The 27819-nt window shown below is 45.7% G+C and overlaps 1 protein-coding gene across 2 annotated transcripts in view; it reads right to left on the bottom strand.

Moving 5' to 3' along the window:
* VMP1 (vacuole membrane protein 1) overlaps positions 1-27819 on the bottom strand; it is a 119898-nt gene that overhangs the window by 20650 nt on the left and 71429 nt on the right. For both annotated transcript variants that reach the window (XM_077311359.1, XM_077311358.1), the window contains exons 8-10: positions 20267-20347; positions 12493-12609; positions 3734-3795 (exon numbers count right to left, since the gene is read on the bottom strand). In XM_077311359.1, coding sequence (XP_077167474.1) covers positions 3734-3795; positions 12493-12609; positions 20267-20347 — 260 coding nt within the window. The remainder of the gene's footprint in view (positions 1-3733; positions 3796-12492; positions 12610-20266; positions 20348-27819) is intronic.

The raw sequence follows: 27819 nt of genomic DNA, 5'->3' as shown, positions 1-27819 counted from the left end.
GCAGGGTACTTGGATGGACATCTCCCCGCAACAGTTAGAAGTGGGAGCATGCAGTTGATACAGAGCAATTCATATTGACTTGCAGGCTGAAGACTGAGGCCAGAGATGGAGGTGCCAACCAAGCCACTGGTTAAATGCACCAGAAGACCCCAGGAAGTGGATTGCACCTGCCCTAGGTGATTGTTCCCACCTCCTTAGCCAATATCTTTGATTTGCTACCTCATGTTACCTTAAGAGGCAAGGGCGGATGAGGGAGGGGCATCCCAAGCGATCCTCTCCCCCATCCCCAAGGCTGACACAGGCCATGGACACCATTAAGCACAGCAGACAGGTTGAGCCGGAGGACACAACTCACAAATTTCTCCTGCCTAAGTCCCAGCTATGGAACAGCAGTGCTGCTTATATTATAGGGGCTTCTAGCAGGAGCAGAACTCCTTGCCTTCTCCTCTCTACTGGGTTTAATGGTTGCCCAAGGAACGAACATAGAGATTTTCTTGTGGGTTTGATTTTTTTTTTAATGTCACTCCCTTCCCAGTCTTCATTGTGTCACAAGGGTCAGACATGCCAGATTTGTTGACTTGGGGCCTTTGGGGAGAGCCCCAGGAGACCCCCAAGTCAACCAGATCAGTTTGTCGGACTCCCGGTTTATTTTTAATCCTTATAGATTTTAAAATTTGAGAGCCTCTTGTGGCGCAGAGTGGTAAATCAGCAGACATGCTGTCTGAAGCTCTGTCCATGAGGCTGGGAGTTCAATCCCAGCAGCCTGTCCAGGTTGACTCAGCCTTCCATCCTTCCGAGGTCGGTGAAATGAGTACCTTTACCTTTAGGGATTTTTTTAATCCCTATAGAGCCAGTTTGGAGTTGTGGTTAGGAGTGCGGACTTCTAGCATGCCGGGTTTGATTCTGCACTCCCCCATGTGCAGCCAGCTGGGTGACCTTGGGCTCGCCACAGCACTGATAAAGCTGTTCTGACTGAGCAGTGATATCAGGGCTCTCTCAGCCTCACCCACCTCACAGGGTGTCTGTTGTGGGGAGAGGAAAGGGAAGGCGACTGTAAGCTGCTTTGAGCCTCCTTCGGGTAGAGAAAAGCAGCATATAAGAACCAACTCTTCTTCTTCTATAGGATTTTATTGGGTCACCTTAATTATATGAATATAAGGTTTACTGTTGAAGCCGAAGCCTAAGCAAGCAAATAAACATAGAAATACGCACCATGCTGAGCGACAAGTAATCACACACAAGTACTGTTCACAATACATGGTGAAAATAAACTAAAATCAGCAAACAAGTTATAAAAACAGGACTAAAAATTACTGTCACAAAATCACAAAATAAAATAAATGAAATAAAAGACGAATAAGCTATAACAAGGATTCCTTGGCCATACTAGAGATGAGTTGTTTCCTAATAATTATAGATGACGAGACGAATTAGCAACCATGAAGGTGACCGGAGGGAATACATCTGCCAGTAGAAATACCATTTTTATCTTCATCAGAACCGTAACTCCTAGGAAAAGTTTTCTCTCTAGTATGGCTGAGACACAGTTTGGTCTCTCGAATGAGGATACGGGCCCAGGTATTACGATATTAACCTTATTACCGATATAGAAGCGACGTATTTATTGTCTGCATCTTGGCTTCATTTCCTGCTCACAACAGCCAAATAAATCCTCAGCTTTTAAAAATACATGTTTGAATCACTTCCTGACCGCAGGGGGGGTGGGGGGTGGATATACTTCTTCGCCCCTCTAAAACAGGGACGGGTTTATCCATGAAAAGGGAGGGACGGTTTTCTAAGGAAACAGCCACCCTGGCAACAGACAAACCCGTCCTTTTGCTGATGGTTGCTCTTTCGACATTTTGTAATGTGTTCCACATTCGAGGAGCGAGTCACTTCAGCACAAGGGAGTGTTTCACCCCCAGCCAGACACTCTGTGCATTTCAGCACCGACTATTCATTTATTTGGGGAACTTAAGCCAGTAGCTAGGGCGTGCAGTCATCTGGCTAGCCCCGCTGCAGGACCACAAGAAGAACCCCATTCAAAGGCACCACAATTGCCTAATGGGAGCTATAACCCTGCGTAGAACGCCATATGGATGGTTGCTCATTTACAGCAGGAGCCCCAACGTGGTGTCGTGGTGTCCGCCAATCAGTGCCTGCCAAGTGTTGTGTTTCTAGGAAGTGGGTGGGGCCAGGCAAGGCTTTTTGCCCAGCAGGGCTTCTGATTGGCTGGGCAGATTTTTTTAAAAAACATGTTGTTTTGGTCACAGCTGTTACCACAGCACAAAGATCTACGCTGTCTTATTGTAATGAAGCTGTGGCCATTCTTCTATCACTGGCTCCGCCTCCTGCGGCAGCCATTTTGCGGCACAGCCGCAAAATGGCTGCCGCAGGAGGTGGGGCCAGTGATAGAAGAATGGCCACAGCTTCATTTCAATAAGACAGCGTAGATGGCTGTGCCTGCCGTGTCGGAACCCATAGAAGAGGAGGAGGAGTCGTCCAATCAACTGTTATGATGGCTAAACGGAACCTCAGTGTTTAGAGGCAGTCTACCTCTGAATGTCCAATTGCTCGGGGCGAAGAGCAACGGGAAAAGACTTTGGTTTCTATGGCTGTTCCTTCTGGGGGTATCTGGTTGGCTACCGCTGGATACAGGATGCGGGGATCAGATGAACCGCCTGGCCTGATCCAGCAAGGCTCTTCTGATGTTTTTAATGCATTTAACTTGAAAGGATATTACGGTGAAGGCAACAGCACCAAGGAATCCCGAGGGGTACTGCCGAAGGGGAAGGGGGCCTTAGATCGTGTTCCAGAGTCGAGCAGGGAGCCGTTTGCATGCGCTCTCTCTTTTACATGGGAGGATGTTTGCATTCATTTTTATTCAGTGCTCGGTTCTAGGGGTGCGTTATATCACCACAGTCGCCTTTCTGCTCAAAGAGTCCTTATTCCCATGTTAACGGGAAAGCCAGCGTGGATTAGGACCGGAGAAACTCCGGTTCGAATACCCACTCTGCTTGCTGGGTGACCCATCGGCCTTCCATCCTAACCAATCTCACACGCTTGTCCTGAGGCTAAAATGGAGGAGGACAATTAATCTACCTCCTCCCTCCTCCTGTGCTTTCTGCTACCAGCCAAACATGCCTCTCCATTTTGAAGTGCAGGGTGGCATGGGCACTGCAAAGTTTGCAAGGGTGCAAAAGTTTGCAAGGGTGCAAAACCCACAGAGGGGTGGGACTCGGCTTCCCTGGCATCATGGCTTGCTTCCACTTATGGTTCCCAGCCGGCGACTCTTAGAAACAGCCCAACGACCCTCTTTGTGATGAACGGCACTGAAGGCGACCTTTCAAATGACTAAAGGCAGAACTTTAAAATTACTTTAGGATGCTTAGGGCTGATCCTGCATTGAGCAGGGGGTTGGACTAGATGGCCTGTATGGCCCCTTCCAACTCTATGATTCTATGATTCTACTCTGAACAAGCTGCATGTTCAAATCAATGTAACAGAACACACATTTGAGGGTGCGTTTCCCCCCCCTGATCGTTTGAAGAAAGCCCTGATCGTGCCCCGCCTTTCCCCTTCTTTGAGTATAAACTCCCTGGGCAAGGGTGGGTGGCATTGACCTGAATAACCCCCTCCCTGGTGCCCGGCACTGTAAATCATTAGCATTAAACAAATGTTTATAGCGATAGTTCATGGCTTAACAGGGAGAAGCAGCTATAGAATTACTCACCCAATTAGAGACACCATCTGTTCCACTATATGTTTGCTGAACGTTATAATCACAAAAAGTTTCTGTAGGAAGGAAAACATCAGTCAGAGAGACACTGATCCAGAGGGGAAGCGGGGACAATACCGTTTCACAACCTGTGTCCCTGTGCGATTAATCAGCCTCTCGAGCACGTGTGTGCTTTTCATCATCGCTTTAGATCCCAAGCACTCCTGTGGAATTTTTAGGCAGCAAACAGGATTCCCAGGAGATCTCCCCCCCCCCCCCCCCACTATTGGGCCACTGACTCGGCCCAGTCCTTCTAACTTCAGCAAGGTGCCCACCTCACAAGCCCTGGGCCTTTGTCCTGGGACCAATCTAGGGGCAAACTAGATGTTTAACTAAAGCACACAGACAAAAATAGAGACCAATAACACCTTTCAGACCAACAAAGATTTATTCAAGGTGGGAGCTTTCGAGTGCATGCACTCTGTGCATGCACTCGAAAGCTCCCACCTTGAATAAATCTTTGTTGGTCCGAAAGGTGCTATTGGACTCTCTTTTTGTTGTGCTACTTCAGACCAACACGGCGACCCGCTTGAATCTAAAGCACACAGAGCTGCTGCTGAAAATGGAAGCCATGCGTCCAAGACTCCTCCTTCTGTAACATCCAGCAGAACACCCTGGGCCCATTCTGCACCAGTTGGATAATGCACTTTCAATGCACTTTAGAAGCAGATTATCCCGTTCTGCACAGGAAAATCTAGCTGCCAAAACACACTGAAAGTGCATTATCCAACTGGTGCAGAATGGGTGCTGGTGAGGTGACAAATGCACAACACTGAAGTTGGCAAGGGAGATGTTCTGCTAGACCAGGGATCCCCAAGCTCTTTCAGCCTGCAGAGTCTGGGTCACAGTGACAAAATAGCTGCCACTAAAGGTGGTGGGCACAACCACGAAATGTCAGTGAGCGAGTTAAGGAATAACTCTTCTATTAACTCTTCAATACTTATGGCAGAAACTCTGTTTAAAATAGCCAATCACAATTCCTCCTGGGCACAAGCCCCATGTGACCATGCCCACTGCCTAATGACCCTTGGTGGGACACAATAGATAATGCACTTTCAATGCACTTTAGAAGTAGATTTTGCTGTTCCGCACAGGAAAATCCAGCTGCCAAAGCACATTGAAAGTGCATTATCCTGTGTGTGCAGAATGGGCCCAGGAAAGGTATTGTGGGCACCACAGTGGAGACCCTTGGATGAGTCAGTATGGATGGAGCTGGAGACACATGAATGCCACTGCCAGGAGCAGCTGTATCCATGAAACATAACTCCATACATTGGTCTTTTATTCCATCCCAAAGCAATGAAAAATGTATTCCATTATTAAAAAAAAAACACCCTCTATTTCATAATGGTTTCCATTTTCTCTTCAGGCTTGGTTCCAAGAACTTATGAAATCTCAGACCAGTAGTTATGAGAAGACTGAAGATCACTCAAAAACATCAATTCCTTTAAGGGGAAAAAAACCCAAACTGATGCATTGGAAGATCTGCTAATTTATGGCATTCTTGAACCTCCCCCACCTATGAAATCCATTGAACTTTCAAAGCCACCAAACTTGGCTTTCTTTTTTGAGCCTTTTAAGGATTATAATCTGCCCAGGGCAAGGAAGACAGAGGGTTTCCAAGCTCCCTGTGTGAGAAAACTGTGCTTAGAAGGATAGGTGGGTAGCTACATGAAGCACATCACAGGACACTGAAACTATGGCAAGGACGGGGCTACAGTCCCTTCTCTACCCTTCTATGCAGAGGGTGCTTTATACAAGGAGGGGGGATCAGAATAAGTGGTGTTATGGAATGGGACCGATCGAGGGACAGTGTTGTCACCTGGTGGGCTGTTCCTTCCGAGATCCCCTAAAAATGGATAATCAAGTTGTTGGTTTCCCCCCCCCCCACTTAAATCCCCATTTCCTGTTTTCTTCAGAAGCAGCATAGCTCAGGGAATGTGAGAAAAACAAGTTAAAAATGGAAAATAGTATTTCGGCGACAGATACGACCACAAGAAGATTAGCTCCCATAAATCAAGGTTCAGCAATTAAGTGGCTTGAGCCACCTCTCCGTCTGCCATCCCACCAGTGTTTCCATGGCTTATTATGGGATGGATGGACACATGCTTTGTTGTAAGTTGGGATGGAGGGGGGGGGCAGGGAGGGTCACTCTCTCCCTAAAGTGTTGAGGGCATGACTCAGATGCCAGCCACGGACAAAATACATGCAGGGGACAAACCAAGCAAGCACAGATCTTGCGGGAGTGTCCTCTTATGTAGGGGTAGTCAACCTGTGGTCCTCCAGATGTCCATGTGCTACAATTCCCATGAGCCCCTGCCAGCAAACGCTGGCAGGGGCTCATGGGAATTGTAGTCCATGAACATCTGGAGGACCACAGGTTGATTACCCCTGGTGTAGTGGACAGATTCATTTCACTGGGCCAAATGGGACATTTTCCCATGAGCCGGGTCTGAGACTGCCTTTGAGCTGACTCTTGCTGTGGGGGGGCTTTCCCCATTGCTGTTTCCCCTAAACAGAAAATGGTGGGGGCTGATGTTTCTCCCCTCCTCGCTCTGCGGTCCCAAATCCAGCAGCTGCCATCTGATTTTTAAGAGTGCCGCTTCCAGGGGAGCTCAGGCCCGGCTCGGGAAAAAAGTCACACTGAGTTTGGTCGGACGAGGAAGCGTGACTCCAGGGTGTTCCTCTGGAATTCTCCGCAGCACACAGTGACTCCGTTGGTGGTTTACTAGGACTCCGAAGGGTTCTCTGAGGATAATCACTGGTCCGGGGAGATAAACCTTGGAGGACGTGCTGTTCTGTAGCTCTTTTCTTTAAAAAAAGGACTGTCATTTATAATCAACACCCACATGTGGTGGAAGCAAAGCAAACCAAAACGGCCACATTCCTTCTCCCCACCCAATATTCTACCCTGGGTAAAGCTCATGGTTGTCGTAAAGTAAGCATTATCGTCGTGTCCCCCGCCCGCCCCTCCAACAAAGCAGACCGTACATTTTGCATTATGTACATCAAGCGCATTATGGCGCAATATCCTGAACCTTCCCCCCACCCTCGTTGTATGTACATCTGTCTTTCTTTCCTACTGTTGCTGAGAAGTTTCGGAAATGCAGTGGCTGTATGTGATTTACAATGAAACCCCCCTGCCCTCTCTCCCAGACAGGAAGCCACCGGCCCTGTCACAGTAGTCTGTTTTATGGCTCCATTTAATTGACCTTATAATATGCACCACAAAAAAGTTTACACAATCTTCCTCTCCCCACCCCACCCCCCCGGGCTGATTTCAGCGTGCTGCTTGAAATCAAAAAGCAGCAGTCTTTGATAAAGCGGCGATATTAAACCGTTGTTCCCTAAAATGAGGTTGGGGGGTCTCATGCTTCAAAGTTAAGTGGCCAACCATGGGTCCCGGGAAGCCCACGAGGAGGATATGGAGTTGACGGTGTTTGTCCTGTTTCCTGGTTGTTAATACAGGTATACTATCCCAGAGTTTAGAACAGGGTTAGTCAAACTGCGGCCCTCCAGATGTCCACGGACTACAATTCCCATGAGACCCTGCCGGCACTAATGACTATTGATGGATCTGCTCTCGATTAATCCCCCCTTTTAAAGCTATCAAAGCTAGCGGCTATCTACATCCTGGGGCAGTGAGTTCCATGAGATCATTTTGCACCGTGCGAAAAACATTTCCAGGAGAGGCTAATTTCAATGGCTTGTTAGTGGCCTTCAAGGAAAAAAAACCAGCAATCCAATTATTGGATGCAGCTGCTTTTATAATATAATTATAAGTATAAATCGACTTTATACTGGTTTAAAGTGAGGTATGTGTTATATGCCCCCATCACTTTTAAGTAGGTGTCTCTATTGATTAAGCATATCTTATTTTTATTTATTTTATTGACGCCATCTATAGCCTGCCTTTCTCGGACTCAAGGCGGATTAATGGGCTTTAATCACATCCATGTTTGAAAGCGCTGGATCAGATGAAAAAAACCATTCTTAGTTTGCCTTCCCCAAAGAGGCCGTTCTCTTACAAAGGAACTTCGAAGAGAGATTAGAAAGAAAGACTGCTGAATTGCGGCTATAATGAAGCTCAAGACAAGGCATCTTCCTGGGCTGAAACTAGACCTAGGTTTCCTGTCTCATTACCAATGCTGTTTTCTCCGCAAGCATCTGAAATCCCTCCACTTTCCAACATATAGGACAGATGGACTCACATTCTAGCCATATCTGAAGAAGGGAGCAGCAACAAACTTTGTCAGTCTTTAAAGTGCGCCAGGATCCTTGCTCTTTTTAATTGCTAAAGACAGACTAAGACAGCTACCCATCTTGATCTATCTCCACAGTAACAATGGGCAGCTTATTAGTTATGAACATTCTCCCCATACATCAGCTGTGACTCGACGGTACTTTCTACCACCAGTGATAACAGTAAGCTTCTTGGGGCAGGGATCTACCTGGAAATCGAGATAAGGGAAGCAAAAAAGGGAACCGGAGAGAAGTTGGGGGAATCATAAATAGGGGAAGAACGTATGTTTATTCCAATCACAGAAGTTTAGAAGTTAAGGGTCAGTGCTAGACAGTCCAGGGCGAAGTTTGAAAGACGTGAGAGAGGTGACATTACCCAGCTGTCCTGGGAGGTAATTATAGGCATAAGGGGCAGCAAAAGAGATGGGAGCAGGAGACATGTGGACAGTTAAGGATGGAGGAGTAGAAAAGGACACGTACTGGAAGGTACCGGAGGAGCGGAGAAACGAGAAAAGGGAAGTCATGGAGGACTCTGAAGGCAATAATAATAATCATTATTAATAACATATGATCGTAATCAGTCAGAAATGCACATTCTATTTTCCTTCCTCATGACAAAGTTCTTCCCTTTGTTAAAAACGTGGAAGCAGTTATAGTTTGTGGAATCAGAGTTAGTCTTGATGTTGTAATACAATGCCGTTTTTATTGCCCTGTTCTCAAATTTTATCATCCAGATTTATTACACTGTTGATTGTACGTGACATAATGGTTTGCTGCGTTGTTCCCCTGCGTTGTTCTTGTAACCCGGCTTTACCCTCTGTAGTCTACAGCAGGGGTAGTCAACCTGTGGTCCTCCAGAGGTGCATGGACTACAATTTCCATGAGCCCCTGCCAGCAAACACTGGCAGGGACTCACGGGAATTGTAGTCCATGGACCTCTGGTGGACAACAGGTTGACTTCCCCCTGGGCTACAGGATTTACTTCTTGGTGCACTGCTTTTCATCGAAGTCCGCCTTGAGTCTCAGAAAGAAAGAAAGGAATCTTCAAGTTTTTAAAAGGGTGTCATATGGAGCAGTGTTCTCTCTTGCCCCAGAGGAACAGACCAGAATGAATGGATTGAAATTAATTCAAAAGAAATTCCATCTAAACCTCCGGAAGAAGTTCCTGACAGTTAGAGTGGCTTCTCAGTGGAACAGGCTTACACGGGATGTGGTGGGTTCTCTATCTTTGGAGATTTTTAAACAGAGGCTGACGGAGCCATCTGACGGAGAGGCTGATTCTGTGAAGGCAAAGGGGTGGCAGGTTACAGTGGATGAGTGATTGGGATGTGAGTGTCCTGCCTAGTGCAGGGGGTTGGACTAGATGACCCTTGAGGTCCCTTCCAACTCTATTTTTGTATGATTCTATGAAGACTATGGATGAAACAGGCAAATGCATAAACTATCATGTTCTCTCCTACTGAATCCTTGGTCACGATGGAGTTGGTTGCCTTTTACATTTTCTGTGCTACTAATGAACATTTACAATCTTAAAAAAAAATCGCGCTATTATTCATTTGAACACTGAACGGAACAAACGTAAATGTTTGTAAGGAACTTTTTGTTTAGCGTGATGTGTACAATTCCGAGCCTTTCTTATACTAAATATAAAAGAAAACTATTTTAATTGTACTAAGGGCTACATGGGTCCTTAGTTGGATGGGAGCTAGCTTGATGATCGTGCCAGATCTTGAATACTAGGCAAGGTGGGACCCTGGAACACCCCTTTGCCTTGAAAGTTCTGCAGGGCCACAACTTGACATAAGTCAGCGGTATCTAGACAACACGTTACCCCAGCCTTCCTCAACTTTTTTACGGTTGAGAAACCCCTGAAACATTTTCCAGGCTTTGAGAAACCCCAGAAGTGGTGCGATCATGCAGAATATGGTTAGGAAGCAGAGCTGTGTATGCACCCACCCGGGTCCCCTCCCCTTCCAACCCCACAGGCCCATAATTGGCCATTTGGGGTCTGCGTGTAGCTCAACATGACCATATATATATGTTCATATCACCCAATAAATGTTTAATACCTTTTAAAAAAATAATTAACTTCCACTCATTTGGGTGCGGAAGGCATCCCTTCTAAGGCTGCCAAGAAACCCCAGGCGACAGCCAGCTTGGTGTGGTGGTTAAGGGCAGCAGCTTCTAATCTGTCAAGCCGGGTTTGATTCCCCACTCCTCCACATGCAGCCAGCTGGTGACCTTGGGCCAGTCACAGTCCCATTAGAGCTGTTCTCACAGAGCAGTTATCTCAGAGCTCTCTCAGCCCCATCTGTCTCACAGGGTGTCTGTTGTGGGGAGAGGAATGCAATTGTAAGCCCCTTTGAGACTCCTTCGGGCAATGTAAAGTGGGGTATAAAAACCAACTCCTCTTCCTTTTCTTTACCTATTGCTTCTTCTCCTCCTCCCCTTTTCCTTCTGCCACTTTTTATTGCATTTCTTGAACTGCTAATGTTCTTAAAATGTGGACACGACCGTACTAGAGCACTGCAATCATTATCACGAGCACGAGCTTGTGCGGATTGTGGCCCGCTTCACCAGACAGGATCAGCATCTGATTGTTCTGCTCTCATCGGGCTTGCGGGCCAGAATAATGACCCAACTCAAAGCATCTGCCCCAGGACGTCTTCTGGGTCTTCAACACACCACAACAGGCTCTGCTGATGTAGGTGCAGTGAGTACAACAGGGCTGCCGTCTGGGACAGGCAAACAGCATTTGCGTTGCCGGTCGTTTCAAAATTTGTGTTAAGCTCTCACGTGAGGATTAAAAATATTTAAAAGCCCTGTAAAAAGGGCTTTATTTCGTTACGGTTCCCGTGGCAGGTTGTTCCGCCGCCCTCCACCACAGTGAGTAAAAGCTATCATCAGAGAACTGCCAAAATGAGTACACAAGAATGTGACGAAAAATAGTATGTTCGTTATGACTATGCGGTTGTCTTCTGCTTGGACGATCGCAGATGCGGCTCAGGTGAAACGTTCCTTTGATAAACCATCGGTTTCCTGAACGGCGGTGAGGTCTGAACACTTTGAATGCTGATTTCAATATGTTTTCTTGTTGCCCTCCTATTACAATTTAAACTGGAGGGTGGTGGTTAGGGGAATTCTCTAGAGCAGGGGTAGTCAACCTGTGATCCTCCAGATGTCCATGGACTACAATTCCCATGAGCCCCTGCCAGCATTCGCTGGCAGGGGCTCATGGGAAGTGTAGTCCATGGACATCTGGAGGACCGCAGGTTGACTACCCCTGCTCTAGACTACTCCCCGTCTCTTTGGCCTTGTGGCAGTGGGGACCTCTGAACAAGACGCACACAGCTGAGAATTCGTTTGCAGCCGCAGGATTACACTGCCAGTTTAAGACTTACATGACTCTTTTTCAAATGTGCACATGCAAACTCTTTTGTGGGATCCCGCAATGTGTGGTTAGATCAGGACCCTCGCTCCCAGTGAGAGAGAGCTTTTGACCCATGGGCTGAACGGGGGGTGGGGAGTGGAGATTGGAACCCTTATCGACCGCCATCTGACTAATGACTAATGCATTAAGGGGTGATTTTAGAAGTTTTTTATTGTGTTTTATTGGATTGTTGTAAACCACCGTGAGACTTTTTGAGAGCGGCGGTACAAATATGTGAAAATAAATAAATGAATATTTGGATTTTATATTTATAGAAGACTACCCTCCTAGCTGAGCCTCAAGATGGGTTACATATTGTAAGTCAAGTACAATCATGAGGTTCGTGATTCCCGGTCCGTGGGAAGTGCACCTGGCCTTCACTAGATACTTTAGGCTGATCCTGCACTGAGCAGGGGGCTGGACCAGACAGCCTGTATGGCTCCTTCCCACTCTAGGATTCTGTGAGCCAGTGGTGGTCTTCAAGCAGCGGCTGGACAGAGTCTGATCCTGGATGCTTGAGGCTGATCCTGCATTGAGCAGAGGGTGGGACTAGATGGCCTGTGTGGCCCCTTCCCACTCTAGGATTCTATGGGTCTAGTTCAGCAGTGGAATCAACCGCCTAAGGAGGTGGGGAGCTCCCGCTCACTGGCCGTCTTCAAGCAGCGGCTGGACAGAGATTTCTTCTGGATGCTTGAGGCTGATCCTTCATTGAGCAGAGGGTGGGACTAGATGGCCTAGTCCAACTCTATGATTCTATGAAATATAGTTCTCACTCTGACTACCATTTTAACCCCAGGTATATTTGGGAGTCTGTTTCCCAGGTGCCAACTACTGGGGTACCTCCTGGGGTGAGGATTTCCTTTTGTAGTGATGCTGCTGAGAAAGAGTAATTACCGGTGGTGGTAGTGGTGGTGAGGAATAATTTACCTTGTAAAGAAATACAGGGTGGAGCTACTCAGGTGCCTGAGTGGATTTGTGAAAGGGAAGGGAAAGGCATGGAGAGATGGGCAGTGTTTGGATCAAAGAAAGGGAACTTAATTACCTGGATGTGCATCTTGATTATTGCTTTTCCAATCAGGGTGGCCCCAAAGAAAGTCCAGAAGGGTACCAGGAAGTGTCCACATGTTATCCCCGCCAAATCAAAAAGAGGGTTTGGAATCTGGAAAGAGCAGAGATGCAAAGCTCAGTAGTGTGGTCAATCCAGTAATAAATCCCTTGAAAAACATTTATTTTTATTTTTTGTCTTCTACCCAAAATCGGTGTATTTCAGCACATAAATTAGAAAAAAAAAACTGCAAGGTTTCAACTCAACAATGTCTTAGACAAACAACAGATCCTGCCCGATTCTCTCTTCTGATCCCCAGATTAGAAACAGCTAACAGACGTCTTCCATATGAAATGCAGAAAAACCACAGTCAGCCATTTTAAGGCCGTATATCAAACATTCTCCCCCTACAAGTGTTTTGAACCAGTGACTCAGCTACTCAGACTGTTCTCTTGTGAACTGTCTGAAACAAAGGAGGGAAATTTTACACACACACACACACACACACAATAAAAATCTGGTATTTATTTCTGTTCTTTCACCTTTTGGGAGCCCAGACTCTGTTGTTGAAAATGGAAGCATTTTATTGTTCATTTCTTGGCCATCTTTTGTATCCAAGGAACTCAGGGTGGCATACCTAAATCTCCATTTTGCCCTCACAACAACCTTGCGGGGCAGACTGGGTTGAGCCTAAGTCTGGTTCATTCCAAGAGGATTTCTTGGTCACGGTTCTCTCATTCTTCCAGTGGATCCTCACTTCCTCTGCACCCACATCTCAGATTTCCCCCATCACTCAAATTTATATCCGTAATAGGAAACGGGACAACAAGTATATTTTCATATCTTAGCAATCACACACCAAATTACCAATAACTATAACGGTTTTACAAATTTCTTTAACAGTTGTCATGTTCTAGAAAACACACCCACCCACACACATCTCTTCTCGAGTGCATAAACTGTTAATTTTACCAATTCAACCTGATTCCAGATTTTAACCAGCCAGTTTCTAATAGGTGGTGGGTCCGCCCCTAGTTCTGTGTTAGCACCTTAGTAGCGGTGAATGCATTGGCCGCCAATTCAAAACACGCATGAGATTTGAGTGTTGCAGCAGCTCAAAGACCAACAAGATTTTCAGAGAAATAGGCTTTGGAGAGTCAGCATTCCTTTTGTCTTTTTGTCAAGAGTCAGCTTGGTGTAATGGGTAGAAATGTGGACTTCTAAAATGGCGAGCCAGGTTTGATTCCCTGCTCCTCCTCCACATGCAGCCAGCTGGGTGACCTTGGGCTCTCCACAGCACTGAGAAAGCTGTTCTTACTAAGCAGTAATATCAGGGCTCTTTCAGGCTCATCTCCCTCACAGGGTGTCTGTTGTGGGGAGATGAAAGGGGAGGCGAATGTAAGCCACTTTGAGCCTCCTTTGGGTAGAGAAAAGCGGCATATAAGAACCAACTCTTCTTCTTCTTCAGTAACATCAGGGCTCTCTCAGCCTCACCTCCCTCACAGGGTGTCTGTTGTGGGGAGAGGAAAGGGAAGGCGACTGTAAGCCACTTTGAGCCTCCTTTGGGTAGAGAAAAGCGGCATATAAGAACCAACTCTTCTTCTTCAGTAACATCAGGGCTCTCTCAGCCTCACCTCCCTCACAGGGTGTCTGTTGTGGGGAGAGGAAAGGGAAGGCGATTAGAAGCTGCTTTGAAACTCTTGAGGGTTGAGAAAAGCGGAATATTGGGCCACCCTTGGTCTAGACCAGGGATAGTCAAACTGCGGCCCTCCAGATGTCCATGAACTACAATTCCCAGGAGCCCCCCTGCCAGCATTCGCTGGTAGGGGGCTCCTGGGAATTGTAGTCCATGGACATCTGGAGGGCCGCAGTTTGACTACCCCTGGTCTAGACAGTGAGTAGAGACCATCCTTTTTTGAAGGCAGAAGAAAACAGCAGGGGTGCCCCAAGTGTGGCTCTTCGGATGTCCAGGGACTACAATCCCCATGAGCCCCTGCCAGCGTTCCACAGAGTCTAACCTCTGGAACAGCCATTTCCTCCAGGTTAGCTGATCTTTGTGGCAATAGCTGGAGCTCTCCAGCAACCAACTGGAGGTTGACAACTCTAATCCTCCCTTTGTTTATTTGCATAGTTCAGGAACCAGCACTGAGGGGCAGATGGGGAGGGCAGAGAAGATGGCAATGAGTCCGCTTTACTACAAGCAGATGAGGTGCTTATGCACAGCAGCCGGAAAAGAGCACAGAATGTTCTGTAGATAAAGCTTCAGATGTTGTAATCAGGGGAATGAGGAAGACAGATTGGGGGATAGGTTGGAAGCTGAGATTACTGTTACACACACACACACACAGAAGGGTTTGTTTTTTATATCCCGCTTTTCACTATGAGAAGGCGTCTCAAAAGCGGCTTGCAATCACCTTCCTTTCCTCTCTCCACAACAAACACCCTATGAGGTAGGTGAGGCTGAGAGAGCTCTGAGGAGAATGCTCCGTGAGAACAGTTCTAACAGGACTGTGACTAGCGCAAGGTCACCCAGCTGGCTGCACGTGGAGGAGTGGGGAATCAAGCCCAGCTCTCCAGATTAGAAGCCGCCGCTCTTAACCACAAGACCAAGCTGCCTTATGCAGTCCGGAATCCCGCGACCTGGAAAGGAGAGGTTTTACCTCCTTTGCAAATGGGATGTCAAAATTCTGACACAAAGCTTTGTCCCCATTCAGGATTGCAGAGCAGGCCTACAGCATGAGAACCAACCTGGAGAATCTTCACCTGGCCCGTGGTAGCCCTGCCAAAGCTTTATGGGCTGATAAAAGGAAAGATGTGAAATAATGAACTATGTAATCTCGGCATGGAATAGAGGTGAGGGTGGATGGGTGAATCTCCTGCATTCTAGTGGGGGTTGGACTAGATGACCCTGGAGGTCCCTTCCAACTCTATGCATTTATGATTCTATATAAATGTTAATGCGCTGAATCTAGAAAGGAAAGGTCTGCTCCAGACATGCTCACTGGGGCAGGATGGTGGAATCTGCCCAGCAAACAATTTGTGCCCCCTCCCCCACAACGGGGGCACTTATAATGCCTGAGTGCATAGGTGCCTTGGGTAAAATTCGGGTGGGCTTATGCTCGAGTATATACGGTATATTTATTTTCCACCATATTGCTTTGTATTTTCTCTGTAAAGTTTTATGGGATATTTAATTGGGGGGAGGGGTTAATTAGGAGTCTTAATTGGGGGTCTTATTTTATTGCATCGGGATGGTCATGCGACCCGCCACGGGCCAGAGTGCAGAGAGTGGTGGGTAACAAACCGAAAAATAAATAAATGAATACGATTTTTATTATTTATTTATTATTGTTATTATTATTCCTACTATTGTTCTTCTCTTACATTGGTCACTACAAAGATTTCTGGCCTGCTTCACATGCACCTGGGAAGCACCTATGTTTATACGGCTCTGGGGAAAAGGTTTGCCTTCTGGCCGCACAGTCAAGTTTCCTAACGTAATGCAAAGTGACTGTCCCTCTGGAGGTCTTTGGGCTGGTTGCCTCTTATGAAAAATTAATAGCAATACTACTACGCAGCATTAGACGACACGTGCGGTGTTCGAAGACTTGACTTGACTGCAGTCCTTACGACAGGCAGGTTAGTAGAACCATCCTGCCATGCTGCAGTCAGCGGGGCTCACTGTGGGCCACTTGGTGAGTCAGTGGCAGGGGTGACATTCCAAACAGGTCCCTCCACGAGCCAGAACAGGTCCCTTAGCTTCTCTGCCGTGCCATCTAACTCATCTGGACCCGGTCCAGGTTGCTGCGATTTCCTTGCAGACGAATCTAGTGTCTTTTCACGTTATGTCAACCAGCGAGGAAGGCCAATCCTGTCAAATAAAAATAGAGTCCAACAGCACCTTTCAGACCAACGAAGATTTATTTAAGGTGGGAGCTTTCGAGTGCGTGCACAGAGTGCATGCACTCGAAAGCTCCCGCCTTGAATAAATCTTTGTTCGTCTTAAAAGTGCTACGGGACTCTATTTTCGTTGTGCTACTTCAGACCAATACGGCTTCCCACTTGCATCAATCCTGTCAAACGCTCCGTTTTATTTTCCCTGTGCTGTGAAGACATCAGCTTAACACAAAGCAGAGCCTGGCAAACGTCCCTAGCAAACTCCCAGCCATTTAGTTTCGGGCCTCTGTCAGCACCCTTCTGTGCAAACTATACGCTTCAGAAAAAAGGAAGAAGAAGGAAAAAAAAAAACCCTGAACACAGGCTCTATTTTAATTCCCGTATTTAAGCAAGCTGCTTCTGATGCAGCAAGATGTAATAGGTTTTATGTCACAGTCAGAAGCAAACAAATAAAGGACAAAAAAACCCAGCTCCCACAGCAAGCATTCCCAAAGCAAGTTTATTTAAACAATAAGCCCTAAGGTTGGGGGGTGAGGCTGGGCTGGGCAAGAGACATTTCCAGACCCCCCCCCCCAACCCCGGATTTCCAGTTATCCCTCGGCTCAAGTCAGATTATTCAGAGGTGCCTCATGAGAGAGTGACTGTGAGGAGGTGAGTCAGATCCAGGGACCGCATGCCAACGGAGGCTTAGTCAAATTGAGCAACTGAGAAGAACTAGACAAAGCAGAGCTGCACTGGCAACACAACACGTCACTGGTGTGTGTGTGTGTGGGGGGAGCAGAAGGAGCAGAGAAGGGCTTGGCTGGCGTGAAAGAGGACATGGAGTGGAAGGCCCTCGGAAGCGCCCTGCATCAGACACGGAGACGATTGCCGTGGGCTGATGTCATGACAGTCTAAGTGGGATGGAAGAGGAGAAATTGGGCCCTGAAAAAGAGGAGGGGGAGGCACCTAGCTGAGAGGCACGGGGGAGGGGGGGGTTCTACTGCCCCGCAGACAGTCTGGGACTCAATCCAGTGAACTGGACCAGGAACTGGAAGCTGCAGGTCCAGATCCCCAGTTGTGCTCCTGGAAGCTTGCTGAGTAATCCTAAGGCCAGTCACACATTCTCAGCCTAGCTAACCTCACAGAGTTATTGTGGGGATAAAAATGGTGTAGAGGAAAATTACGAAAGTCGCTTTGAGTTCCCACTGGGGAGAAAAGAAGGCCGGGTGTAAATGAAGTAAATGAATAGACAGTCCCCAGAATCAGAAGGCCACAAGCACCCTTCCGAATCAAGTCACTGCTTTACTGTGCTGCGCATCCTGTTTCCTCCCGGGGCCCACAAGCAGGACGTGGAGACCACGGATGTCCCCGGGGTTGCCCTCCCTGGTGGAGACCAAGGATGTCCCCAGATGAATGCAGAGATGAAAGTAATCCCTGGCCCCAAAGACATCCGCTTGGCCTCGACTAGAGTCAGGGCTTATTCAGTCCTGGCTCCAGCCTGGCGGAACGAGCTGCCAGCTGAGACCAGGATCTTGATGGAACTACCACGGTTCTGCTGGGCCTGTAAGATGGTGCTCTTCCACCAGGCACGTGGTTGAGGTCAGAGCGATCTAGTCAAATGGGCCTCCCTCTGCCCCTCTCAGGCTCCTCCGTCTCTTTTCCCCATGTCACTGAACAGATGTGACCGCTACGGTCGACAGGCAGGAAATGACAAACGGTGGCTGTTAGATTGTTAATTGTTTGATAAGTCAGTGAATTGAGGGTTAATTTTTTTAAATCTTAATTTTAAATTTAAATGAATTAACTGTTTTATGCATGTCATCTATGTTGTCCACCATCCTGAGCCCATTAAGGGAGAGAGGTAATGGTCTGAAGGTCTCAAAGAATGTCCCCCAGAGAGCATCACGCTCTGCTAATCTCAGTTGGTGATTCCTGGCCCCAGCTTGGTGTCCTGGTTAAGAGTGGGGGATTCTAATCTGGACAGCTGGGTTTGATTCCCTCCACAGCCAGCCAGCTGGGTGACTTTGGGCCAGTCACAGCCCTGATAGTGCGGTCCTCACACAGCAGTTTGTCTCAGAGCTCTCTCAGCCTCACCCACCTCACAAGGTGGCTGTTGTGGGGAGAGGGAGGGAAGGCGATTGTAAGTTGCTTTGAATCTTCTTCAGGTAGTGTAATGCGGGGTATAAAAACCAAGTCTTCTTCTACGATTGAGGTCAACCAGGGACTTCTTGGCCTTCGCACTCGCCTGGGGCCTTCACACTCGCCTGCTATCAGACTATTATTTATTATTTAATTTAACTATAAATTAAATAATAAATAAAATAAAGTTCCAAAACAGTGCTCTCCTGCCAGGTGCATGGTTGAGGCCCAAATGAGCAATGTAACATCAAGGTGGGCCTCCCTCCTCACCTCTCTCCTTCCTCACCATGGAGAATTGTAATTGGGGAACCACTGGACATTATAGCCCCACGGGTGAATTGTCGTAGCGTTTTACTGTTGCCCTTGTATTAATAACTATTTACAGGTCCTGTGTATGGTTTTATGATTTAGGATTTTAAATATTTATGAATCAGATCAGATCCGAGCCTGTCCGCAGGGAGGGGCGGTTTACAAATTAAACAAATGAAATAAATAATACATAAATTTGGCATCATGCACTCCTATGGCAGAGGGGAATTCCCAGAGCACTGCTGTAGGTTATATAGTGATCGCTATGGTAATGTTTAATGTTGAAACATCCCTTCAAAATAAGATACAGACACGCCACAACAATGAAGTGTGTTGTAAAGGGCTGGGGGGGATGAAGTAAAGGGCCGGGAGGAGGGAAAAGGCGTCCTTCGGGGTCCACCTCCAATTAGTCGAAGGACCACATGTGGTCCGCAGCCCACAGGTTGGGGATCGCTAATATAGCTGGTTTAGACTGCTTAGGGAATCCTGGGTTCAGATCCCTGCTCTGCCATGAAGGCCACTGGACCGCTTTGGGTCAGACACCCTCTCAGTCCTGGTAGGGGTTGTGCGAGGATGACGGGAGTGAGCACCCTCCAGGAACATCACACACACACACACACACAAAATCACAGCCTGCAACCCAACAATGGCTTGCACGTTGTCAGGGAGTAATCCAGATACAACAGAGCTACATATGTCTAGCACCCCCAGAATCTCTTGACTGGCTTATCCAGCACCCGGAAAATGCCAGGGTGGGGCAAGTTCTCAGCGTAGCTTCAAATGAGCATGCCAAATGTTCAGTTCTTAACCGCCTGATGAGTCGTAGCAGAATGTGTGAACTGACTCATCTTTAGAAGGATCCCAGGCGGAGGTAATATGAATGAGTTTTGCCTTCGACATTTCACCTGCAATGAGTCACAGGATGGTGCAGGTATGAAGAAGCTGACCTTCAAAGGCCCTTTTCAATCAGCCCACTGGGCACGACCTTTCCTTTGCCCTGCCACCAATGTGTTGAGAGACCTACCAGAGAAGGTGGACCTTCCCCAGCTATAGCAGATCTGCCTGTGTGTTCTTTAGCCCCCCCCCCCCACGCTCAAACAGACCTTGCAATGAAGCAACTGCAGTTGGCTCCAGAGGGTAGGGTTCAGGTATCTGCTAGAATCCCAAAATGGGCCCAAGGCTAGCCACTCTGCATGGGATCAAAAGCCTCCTTTGAGGTAGTGAGCCCCCCCCCCCCTTTCATTAATGATTTGGCTAACTTCATTGATGTTTCATTCCCTGTCCCTCCTCCTCCACCTTTATTTGTATCATTTTTCATTTGTGGTAGTCTGGGTGTTGCTCCATTTCCTGGAAGCTGCTTTGGGTAGTTTTTTTTACAGCTAGCAAATAAAAGCTGGTTGATTTATTGACTCTTGAGTTATTTTCATGCTGGAGGGGAACTTACTGAAGCGCACGCCAGGATCCCAAAGAACCCAACTTTCTGCACAAGGTTCTGGACCGCCAGCTTAGCACGGGAGGCAAAGTCCTGCAAAACAAGGGAAACGGCGCAATCAGTAACAAAGGAGGAAATTGGCCGGGGCGTTACTGACCACCCTTCTCCTTCCCCGCTCCACTTCAGGCCAGAACGTTTAATTAGAAAGACCCTCAACCCACACACACAACCCAAAGACCCTCAACCCACACAACACGGAGACAGAGAATTGACATGCTGGTGAACCAGGTGTCCGGCATGCCGAAGCAAGCTGAAACTGCGAACATTCGCAGATGCTTATTTGCATCTGACCTGTTCCAAGTGACATAGAGACTGCTCATGAAAGCTAATTGCTCGCAATTATCCCCTGGCAAAAGGTCTGAAGTGTGTTTCTGCCAAGGAAGGGCTGTGAGCCAGAGCTTCCATGAAGCCCTCCCTCCCCTTGCATGTTCACCACTAGGATCAATGGAGCTCCTGCAAACAGCCTCGTGGTTCTTGTGCACTGCAGGTACTCAGGAAAGGCCTGTTGCTCAGTTGCACGTTACCCAGGTTGCATGCATGATGCAAGGGTGGTGAAAAGCCTCGTGAACCTGCAGCTGACTTATGGTGACCTTGCGGAGTTTGAGGCAAGAGACGTTCAGAGGTGGTTTGCCGTTGCCCGTTTTTTTGTGTAGAGACCCTGGGCTTCTTTGGTGCTCACCCATCCAAGTACTAAACCAGGGCTGACTTTGCTGAGTTTCCGAGATCGGACAAGATCAGGCTAGCTTGGGTCAAAGCATCAAGTACAAAGCTTCAGTTCCCGGGATTTCAAGCAGATAAAGATGAGGGGTACCAAGGATACCATTTGCTTTGACTGGCCACAAACTGTCCTGCCAGAATCTTTACCAAAAGACCCGTCAGTCGCTAGATACACTGGAGAAGAAATTTTACCAAGCCTGCTAATAGATCTTCTCTTAGCAGATCATAACTTTCAGGGAATAAACCTGGGACCTTTTGCATGCAAACTATATGTTCTGACACGGAATATTAACCAGGAAACAGTACATGGGTCACAATGCAAGACAACAGGGCTAAGTTAACTTTATGTAAACTGGGCTGGAGTTTTTGACTAGTAAAGAAGCTTGAAGCTCTCCAGTTCCTAAAAATCTGGTAGAAGCCATCCACATTGGAGTTTTCTTCCTCCTTTGGCCATGAGGACTAGAAGCTTGTTCTTTTTTTTTTTTTTGCAAAATAAAAAAAAATCTGGGTTCTACGACAGAAAGTGGCAATCTCTGGGGAGGAACACTTCAGGTCAAATTCAGAGCCCTAGGCAGCTATTTACGCTGACTTGTGTGTCAGAATGAAACAAGTTCCGTAACATTTAATAAATAAGTCACAGATTTATAACCTTAACCCTCTTCACAAGAGTGGGTTACAATTTATAACAGGGAGAGTTACTGCAAAGAATGTCACAATAAAAAACTTTTATGACAAAAATATTATAGCTTACATAATAATACAAAATAAATCCATAACACAGACACACACACACACACACGAAGAAACATGGTTATGAAAAGGAACGATTAATCCTGAACAGAACATTTTTACATCACCTCTGGAAGATAGAGTGATATATTATGTACTTAACCATCCCACCAAAGCGGGAAGCAAGAGCACAAGAACTAGACATGAGCAATTAAATATATATTTTAATACACTTAAAACAGTGGTTTATACATTTCTAAATATATAAACAGTAATTACTGTCTCCACCAACAAAACAAGGGGGAGGCGGGGGGGGGAGAGTTCTCCTAAGAGAAGCAAATTGCTCTGCCGTGATGGAATCAGCTTTAATTTCTGGAAGGTGGAGAACGAGCTGAGCGGGTGGGTTTGCTTGGGGAGGGATTTCTAATGAGGGGGTCCACTAGTGAGGACGTCCTGCATCTCACCACTCAGACCTCAAGAGAAAAAAGAGGAGTCAGGACATGGCTTCTTGTACGTGGAAGCTGATCCAAATGAAATCTTTTCTTGGGTCATTCAGAACTGTGCCCATAAATGAAAGGCCATCTTTGCTGCCTCAGCATTGAGAAAGTGGGCTCCTTTTGGCTCCTCTCATAAACAGGTAGCCATTGTTTTGAAGTAACTAAAGTTTCTAGAACTTTTGGAAGGGCAGCTCCAATCAGAACATGCTACAGCAGTCCAGCCTGGACATTATCGGGTAATTTACCAGTCTGGGAGTGAGGCTTGGTCCTTTGGATCAGTGGTCCCCAACCTTCTTATCACTGGGGACCGGTCAACACTTGACAATTTTACCGAGGCCGGGAGGGGGTTGTCTTTTGCCGAGGGACGTTGCCGCCGCCTGAGCCCCTGCTCCACTTGTTTCCTGCCGAAGGGGAGCCCCAGCCATGGCGGCCGCTGGAGAGCACCAAAGGTGAGCCAGTGGCAGAGTGGCAGGGCAGCCCCCGAGGCAGCAGCCGGGGAGGAGGCCGAGGAGGAGCCATGGCCCGGTACCAATTGATCCACGGACTGGTACCGGCCCCTGAACCGGGGGTTGGGGACCACTGATTTGGATCACAGCTGCCACTTCGGCAGCCCGAAGCAATACTGGATCCCCAGCAGTTTCTCCAGGGTGCACACCTGATCCTTTAAGGGGAATGTGATCCTCAGAACAGAAGAAAGTTTCAGAGCTCAAAAGCAGCCAATCTAGGTGTTCTTGTCATGGACGACTGATATAAGAATCCAGACTCACACTGTAGGAATTCTGTTGATCTGATAGGCGCACTAGGACTGTGGCCATAACCTTAGAAGAACCAGGATGCAACCTGAAATGTGGACCCTGGTTTATATCTCCCCAACAATTATTTTCAAATGTATAATTCATGTATCATTTTAAAGTAGCTATCCAGATCTAGCCACCCTTCCTTGCTCTCCATCTTTCTTCTTCCATTTCAATAGATGGTTGGACTGCTACTTCAGCAACCTGTCATTCCTCAGGCCCACCGGGGGTTGTGACGCCTCCCCAAGGAACACCCCACCCCGCCCAACTGAATTAGCCTATGTACGTTTAGAAGTCAGAAAGTTGCTTTGACATAGTTGCTATGTCTGGGAATCTCTGGGATGACAATTTGAAGGATATAAACTCAGAGTTCCTCATATACATCTCCAAAATAAACTCAAGGAATTCTGTATCACTCAAATGAGCATCTGAAGTGGTCTTGCTGAAATTTTCAAATATGGTTACTTTGAGGTCTGGACTCTTGTCATTTTAGTAAATGATGCAGTAGAAGTTGTAAGATTCATATTCCTTACACATTTCTTTTGTTATAATAATGGTAGATATATTTCCATATTCATATATTTTAGAAACTTTATGGGTTCTTAATTCTAACTATATGCTAGAGTATGCTAGAATATGGTTTTGTCTAATATGGATTTGTCTAACTATATGCTAGAATATAGATTTGTCTTTTCGCAAGGCATAGAACTGTTAAATGTATTAATGATTTAAACATGCAGTTATGCAAACTTTGAAAAATGACTGGGCGAATTAAGTGGCAAAGCTTTATGTTTAAAACTGATAAAAGCACAAAAATGATGCATGAGAGACAGTTACAGTCTTGGGTGGCTAAAGCTTATTTTCAAGACTACCACTAAACACAAACAGACCATTTAAAATAAATTAAGAATGGCTACAATTAATTCTTAACAGTATAACCCGAGGCTATGTATTTTCAAATTTTAAATTTAATTTTGCATCAATGCATCTCTTTCTTCCTGCAATACAAAATACAAATGCTACATGTCAAGTTCTGAGGCTATGAAAATATTTATATAAAGAATTTAAACAGCATTTAAAACATATTGAAAAACATTTTATTTTTGGTGGCCCACTTTTATGAATTTTAGCACAGATTTTCCCCTTCTTTGGAAGTCTTGCTGAGAATAACGGGGGAAAAAATCAGAATATTCTTATTTAGTTTAAATTCATAGCACAAATAAGTAAGTTTCTGCAATTTCAGGGAAGGGAAAGATGGGGTATATATGTAAAAATAAAGAAATAAAATGTATATAAGATTGTGATTCAGTGTAAGTGCTCGTACTAATTTTAAGCAAGTTTTAATTTAAAACCACAGACAAGGATGAGACTACCTTTAGATTTCTTTAAAATAATCCAAAGCAAATTCTTCCCCTTTTAGGAAAAATCTTCCAGCTAGACTCTATTTAGCATTCATTTCTCCCCCAAATCCAGAATTTTAAAGTTTTTTTTTAAATCCTCAAATCAGACAAAAGCAATTCACTTAAATGCCTTACAATTTCAATGAAAAAAAAATACTCCTTTTAAAGAAGGGAAGACTCTTGGGCTTGAGGTTAAATAGTCTAACTCAAGGCTATTGATGAGTTTATTTTGATTATTAAAATGCAATATTAACAATAAGTATCTGTCAAATATTATGTCAACTGAAAATGAGCTAAGCTTGATAACCAATTGCAAGCATTGTATGTCAAGACTTTGAAACCCCAGCCTTTTAAAAAATATTCAAAACAACTTTTAAAAAATCTCAGTCTGATTTGCAAAATTAAGAATCCAGTTTTAGCATCTGAGTACCACTCTTCTTTGTGGAGCAATTTTTATTTTGGGCAAAGCACAACAATAAGACTCACACTTGCTGAGTACTCATTTAAGACTATTCAGATTAAAAAGTTGATGAAAGGTTCTTTAGAATAATTAGCCCAAAGATCTCCCCGCCAGGCAGTAATCCTAAAATGAAGCCATATATGAACAATCTATGGATAATTAAAACCCTTTTTATTTTATTTTTTAAATTATATTTTAAGATTTCCTTAATTAATGCTTTTGAGTTATTTAATTTACTCCTCTTAAAATATGTGAAACAATTTTGGCAACTGGGCTACTATACACAGAATATTAAAAATCCTTTTTTCCTTACGCTTCCAATATGAATAATGGCCTGGAACAAATTTAATGTAGTTTGATCCAACAAAGTCATTCTGATTCCTACACATACTAATGGAGAATAATACTTATATTTCCAGAAAATAGTTTTTCACCATTTTACGAACAAGTGGATCACGTATTGTTATATATGTATTTATAATAAACATTTTAATGCCAGCTACAGTAAATTAGAAAGTGGAGCTGTTTTTAAAAACTCCAAATCAATTGTGAAAATAAACGGAACAAGTAGAAAGCCAAACCTTTTAAATTGTGTGAACAATTAATGATGTAGAAAGCAGACGAAGTCATTTCAGACAAACTGTAAGAAATATGTCATGTGATCAGTTGTTTACGGGGGGGTTGAGACCTGGGGAGATGCGTACATGGTCTATTAGCAGCGAATGCTTGCAACCATCCATTTTACCAGGTATGGCCTCTTTCTTCTCCTGCTGGCCCTGCTAAATCACTCTCTCTATTTTACCTTTGGGACAGATTCTGTGGAAGCTTTTAAGTCAGGGGTAGTCAAACTGCGGCCCTCCAGATGTCCATGGACTACAATTCCCAGGAGCCCCTGCCAGCATTCGCTGGCAGGGGCTCCAGGGAATTGTAGTCCATGGACATCTGGAGGGCCGCAGTTTGACTACCCCTGTTTTAAGTGTTAGCATGCGCACAGGCCCTATAACTCCTGTCCTCCTAAAAACCTGCCTGTCCAGACAGTAAAAGAAAGATGCTGTTCTCAGTTCTGTTCCCAGTGCTGTTCCCAGACTGGATGTTCCATTTAAGAGTTTCACAAGGAAGAACCCTGCCAGAGGACCTCCATGTTCGGAGACCTCTGAATTCCAGTCTCTGGGATGGCCCCAAGAGGGAGAGATCCAGACCTCAATACCCTACTGGTGGGACTTCTGAGCTTTTAAATTGGCCAGGATTAGATGCACTCCTATTCCGGATCCAGCAAGGCTCCTCTTATGTGATGGACAGTTTTTACTTCAGAAGTCTCCCCAAAACAGTCTTCTCCGTGGTAAAAGAATACAGCATTCAGCAAGCAGGGAAGCGCTTACAGGGACGATGCATTTCTCAGAGTGACTCAAGGTATACACATAATGAGTCCACACAATCAACTAAATGAGACATTTTAATAGCCAATGCATTAGGATAGTAGCAGTATAAAACCATCAGAACGAACCGAAGCGTGGCGTAAATATTGACATGACACATTAAGTGGTCATCAATGGTCCACTAATGACCTTAATGGACCATGTGCACACGCATGCTCCAGCAATGAATCTGGGCGTGAGACTGTGGGAGCGTTATACACACACCAGGGTGCCCAGTTATTGTGTAGGCCATGCTGAGAGTATAATGTCATAAAATAGACCTACGTAGGAAAAAGGCAGTTTTTGTCACCGTACAGCCACGATCAGGAGTTACTTAAAATATTTATATCCTCACCTTTCTCCTATTTCAGGACCCAAGCTGTGAAACTGATTTAGCAGAGAGAGCAAGGGCCTGGGAAAAGGGTAGGCGGGCTTTCTCTAGTTGTCTAACAAATGTCAAGTAAGAGTCCAGTAAGAGATCCAATTTCTGAAAGATTATTATTTGTCCTCCCCCTTAAACTAGTGTAGGTGTGGCAATCCAGAAAGAAGAGCATTTACAGTGGCCCCCACAAACAAACCAGAAACTTGCATGAACAGAGAAGGGGATTCCTACAGTTACTCTCCTCCAGCAGTGGAGGGGCAGAGAGAAGCTCTAAATCAGGGGTAGTCAACCTGTGGTCCTCCAGGTGTTCATGGACTACAATTCCCACGAGCCCCTACCAGCAAACGCTGGCAGGAGCTCATGGGAATTGTAGTCCATGAACATCTGGAAGACCACAGGTTGACTACCCCTGCTCTAAATGACCACCAGAAGAGACAGGCTTGTGGATCGGGGCCACAGCCTTATCTACAACTGGTGCTGCCTCAGTGTGGGAAATCACAATACATGTTTTAATACAGTGAGGATAATCTATATGCAGATTGTCACCCCCCCTCGAATCAGGGCCCATTTTAAAATTATCAAAGGATGAGAAATGAACATGAAAAACATTTCCGTCTGCGCAGAGATTTCGAAAGAGGTTTCCTTACATGGTCGATATTGCAATAGTAGATTTGAACATATTTTCAGTTCCTATTTGGCCAAAGCTATTTCTCAAGGCACATGCATTATTGTAACACTTGGAATTTAATAAACCTGCAAAAACTCTTTGGCTGGGGTGCAAAAACCCACTTGTAGAGTACAGTTAAAAGCAAGTTCATAAGATATTAAAACTAAACAGGTATGAGCAACATTATTTTTAAAAAATGGACTGAATTTCCTTTTGGCTTCCATACATTTTAATAACCTAAAATTCAATGCGTTTCCTTGGCAAAAAAAAAAAAAAAAAAAACCTCATGAAGTTAACATATAATAAAAAAAAGTTTAGGGGACAGCACGGTTACACTTAAAAGTCATAAAAAGACAGATGATACGGAAATGGAAGAAGGTGGGCTCACCCCAACGACACAATTAAAATTTTCTAGTTCTAGACAGACTGGTCTTAAGAGCATTT

Source organism: Paroedura picta, chromosome 15 (genome assembly GCF_049243985.1).
Source record: "Paroedura picta isolate Pp20150507F chromosome 15, Ppicta_v3.0, whole genome shotgun sequence".
In the NCBI taxonomy this organism is placed as follows: domain Eukaryota; kingdom Metazoa; phylum Chordata; class Lepidosauria; order Squamata; family Gekkonidae; genus Paroedura; species Paroedura picta.
This window is presented reverse-complemented; position numbering and strand designations above follow the sequence as displayed.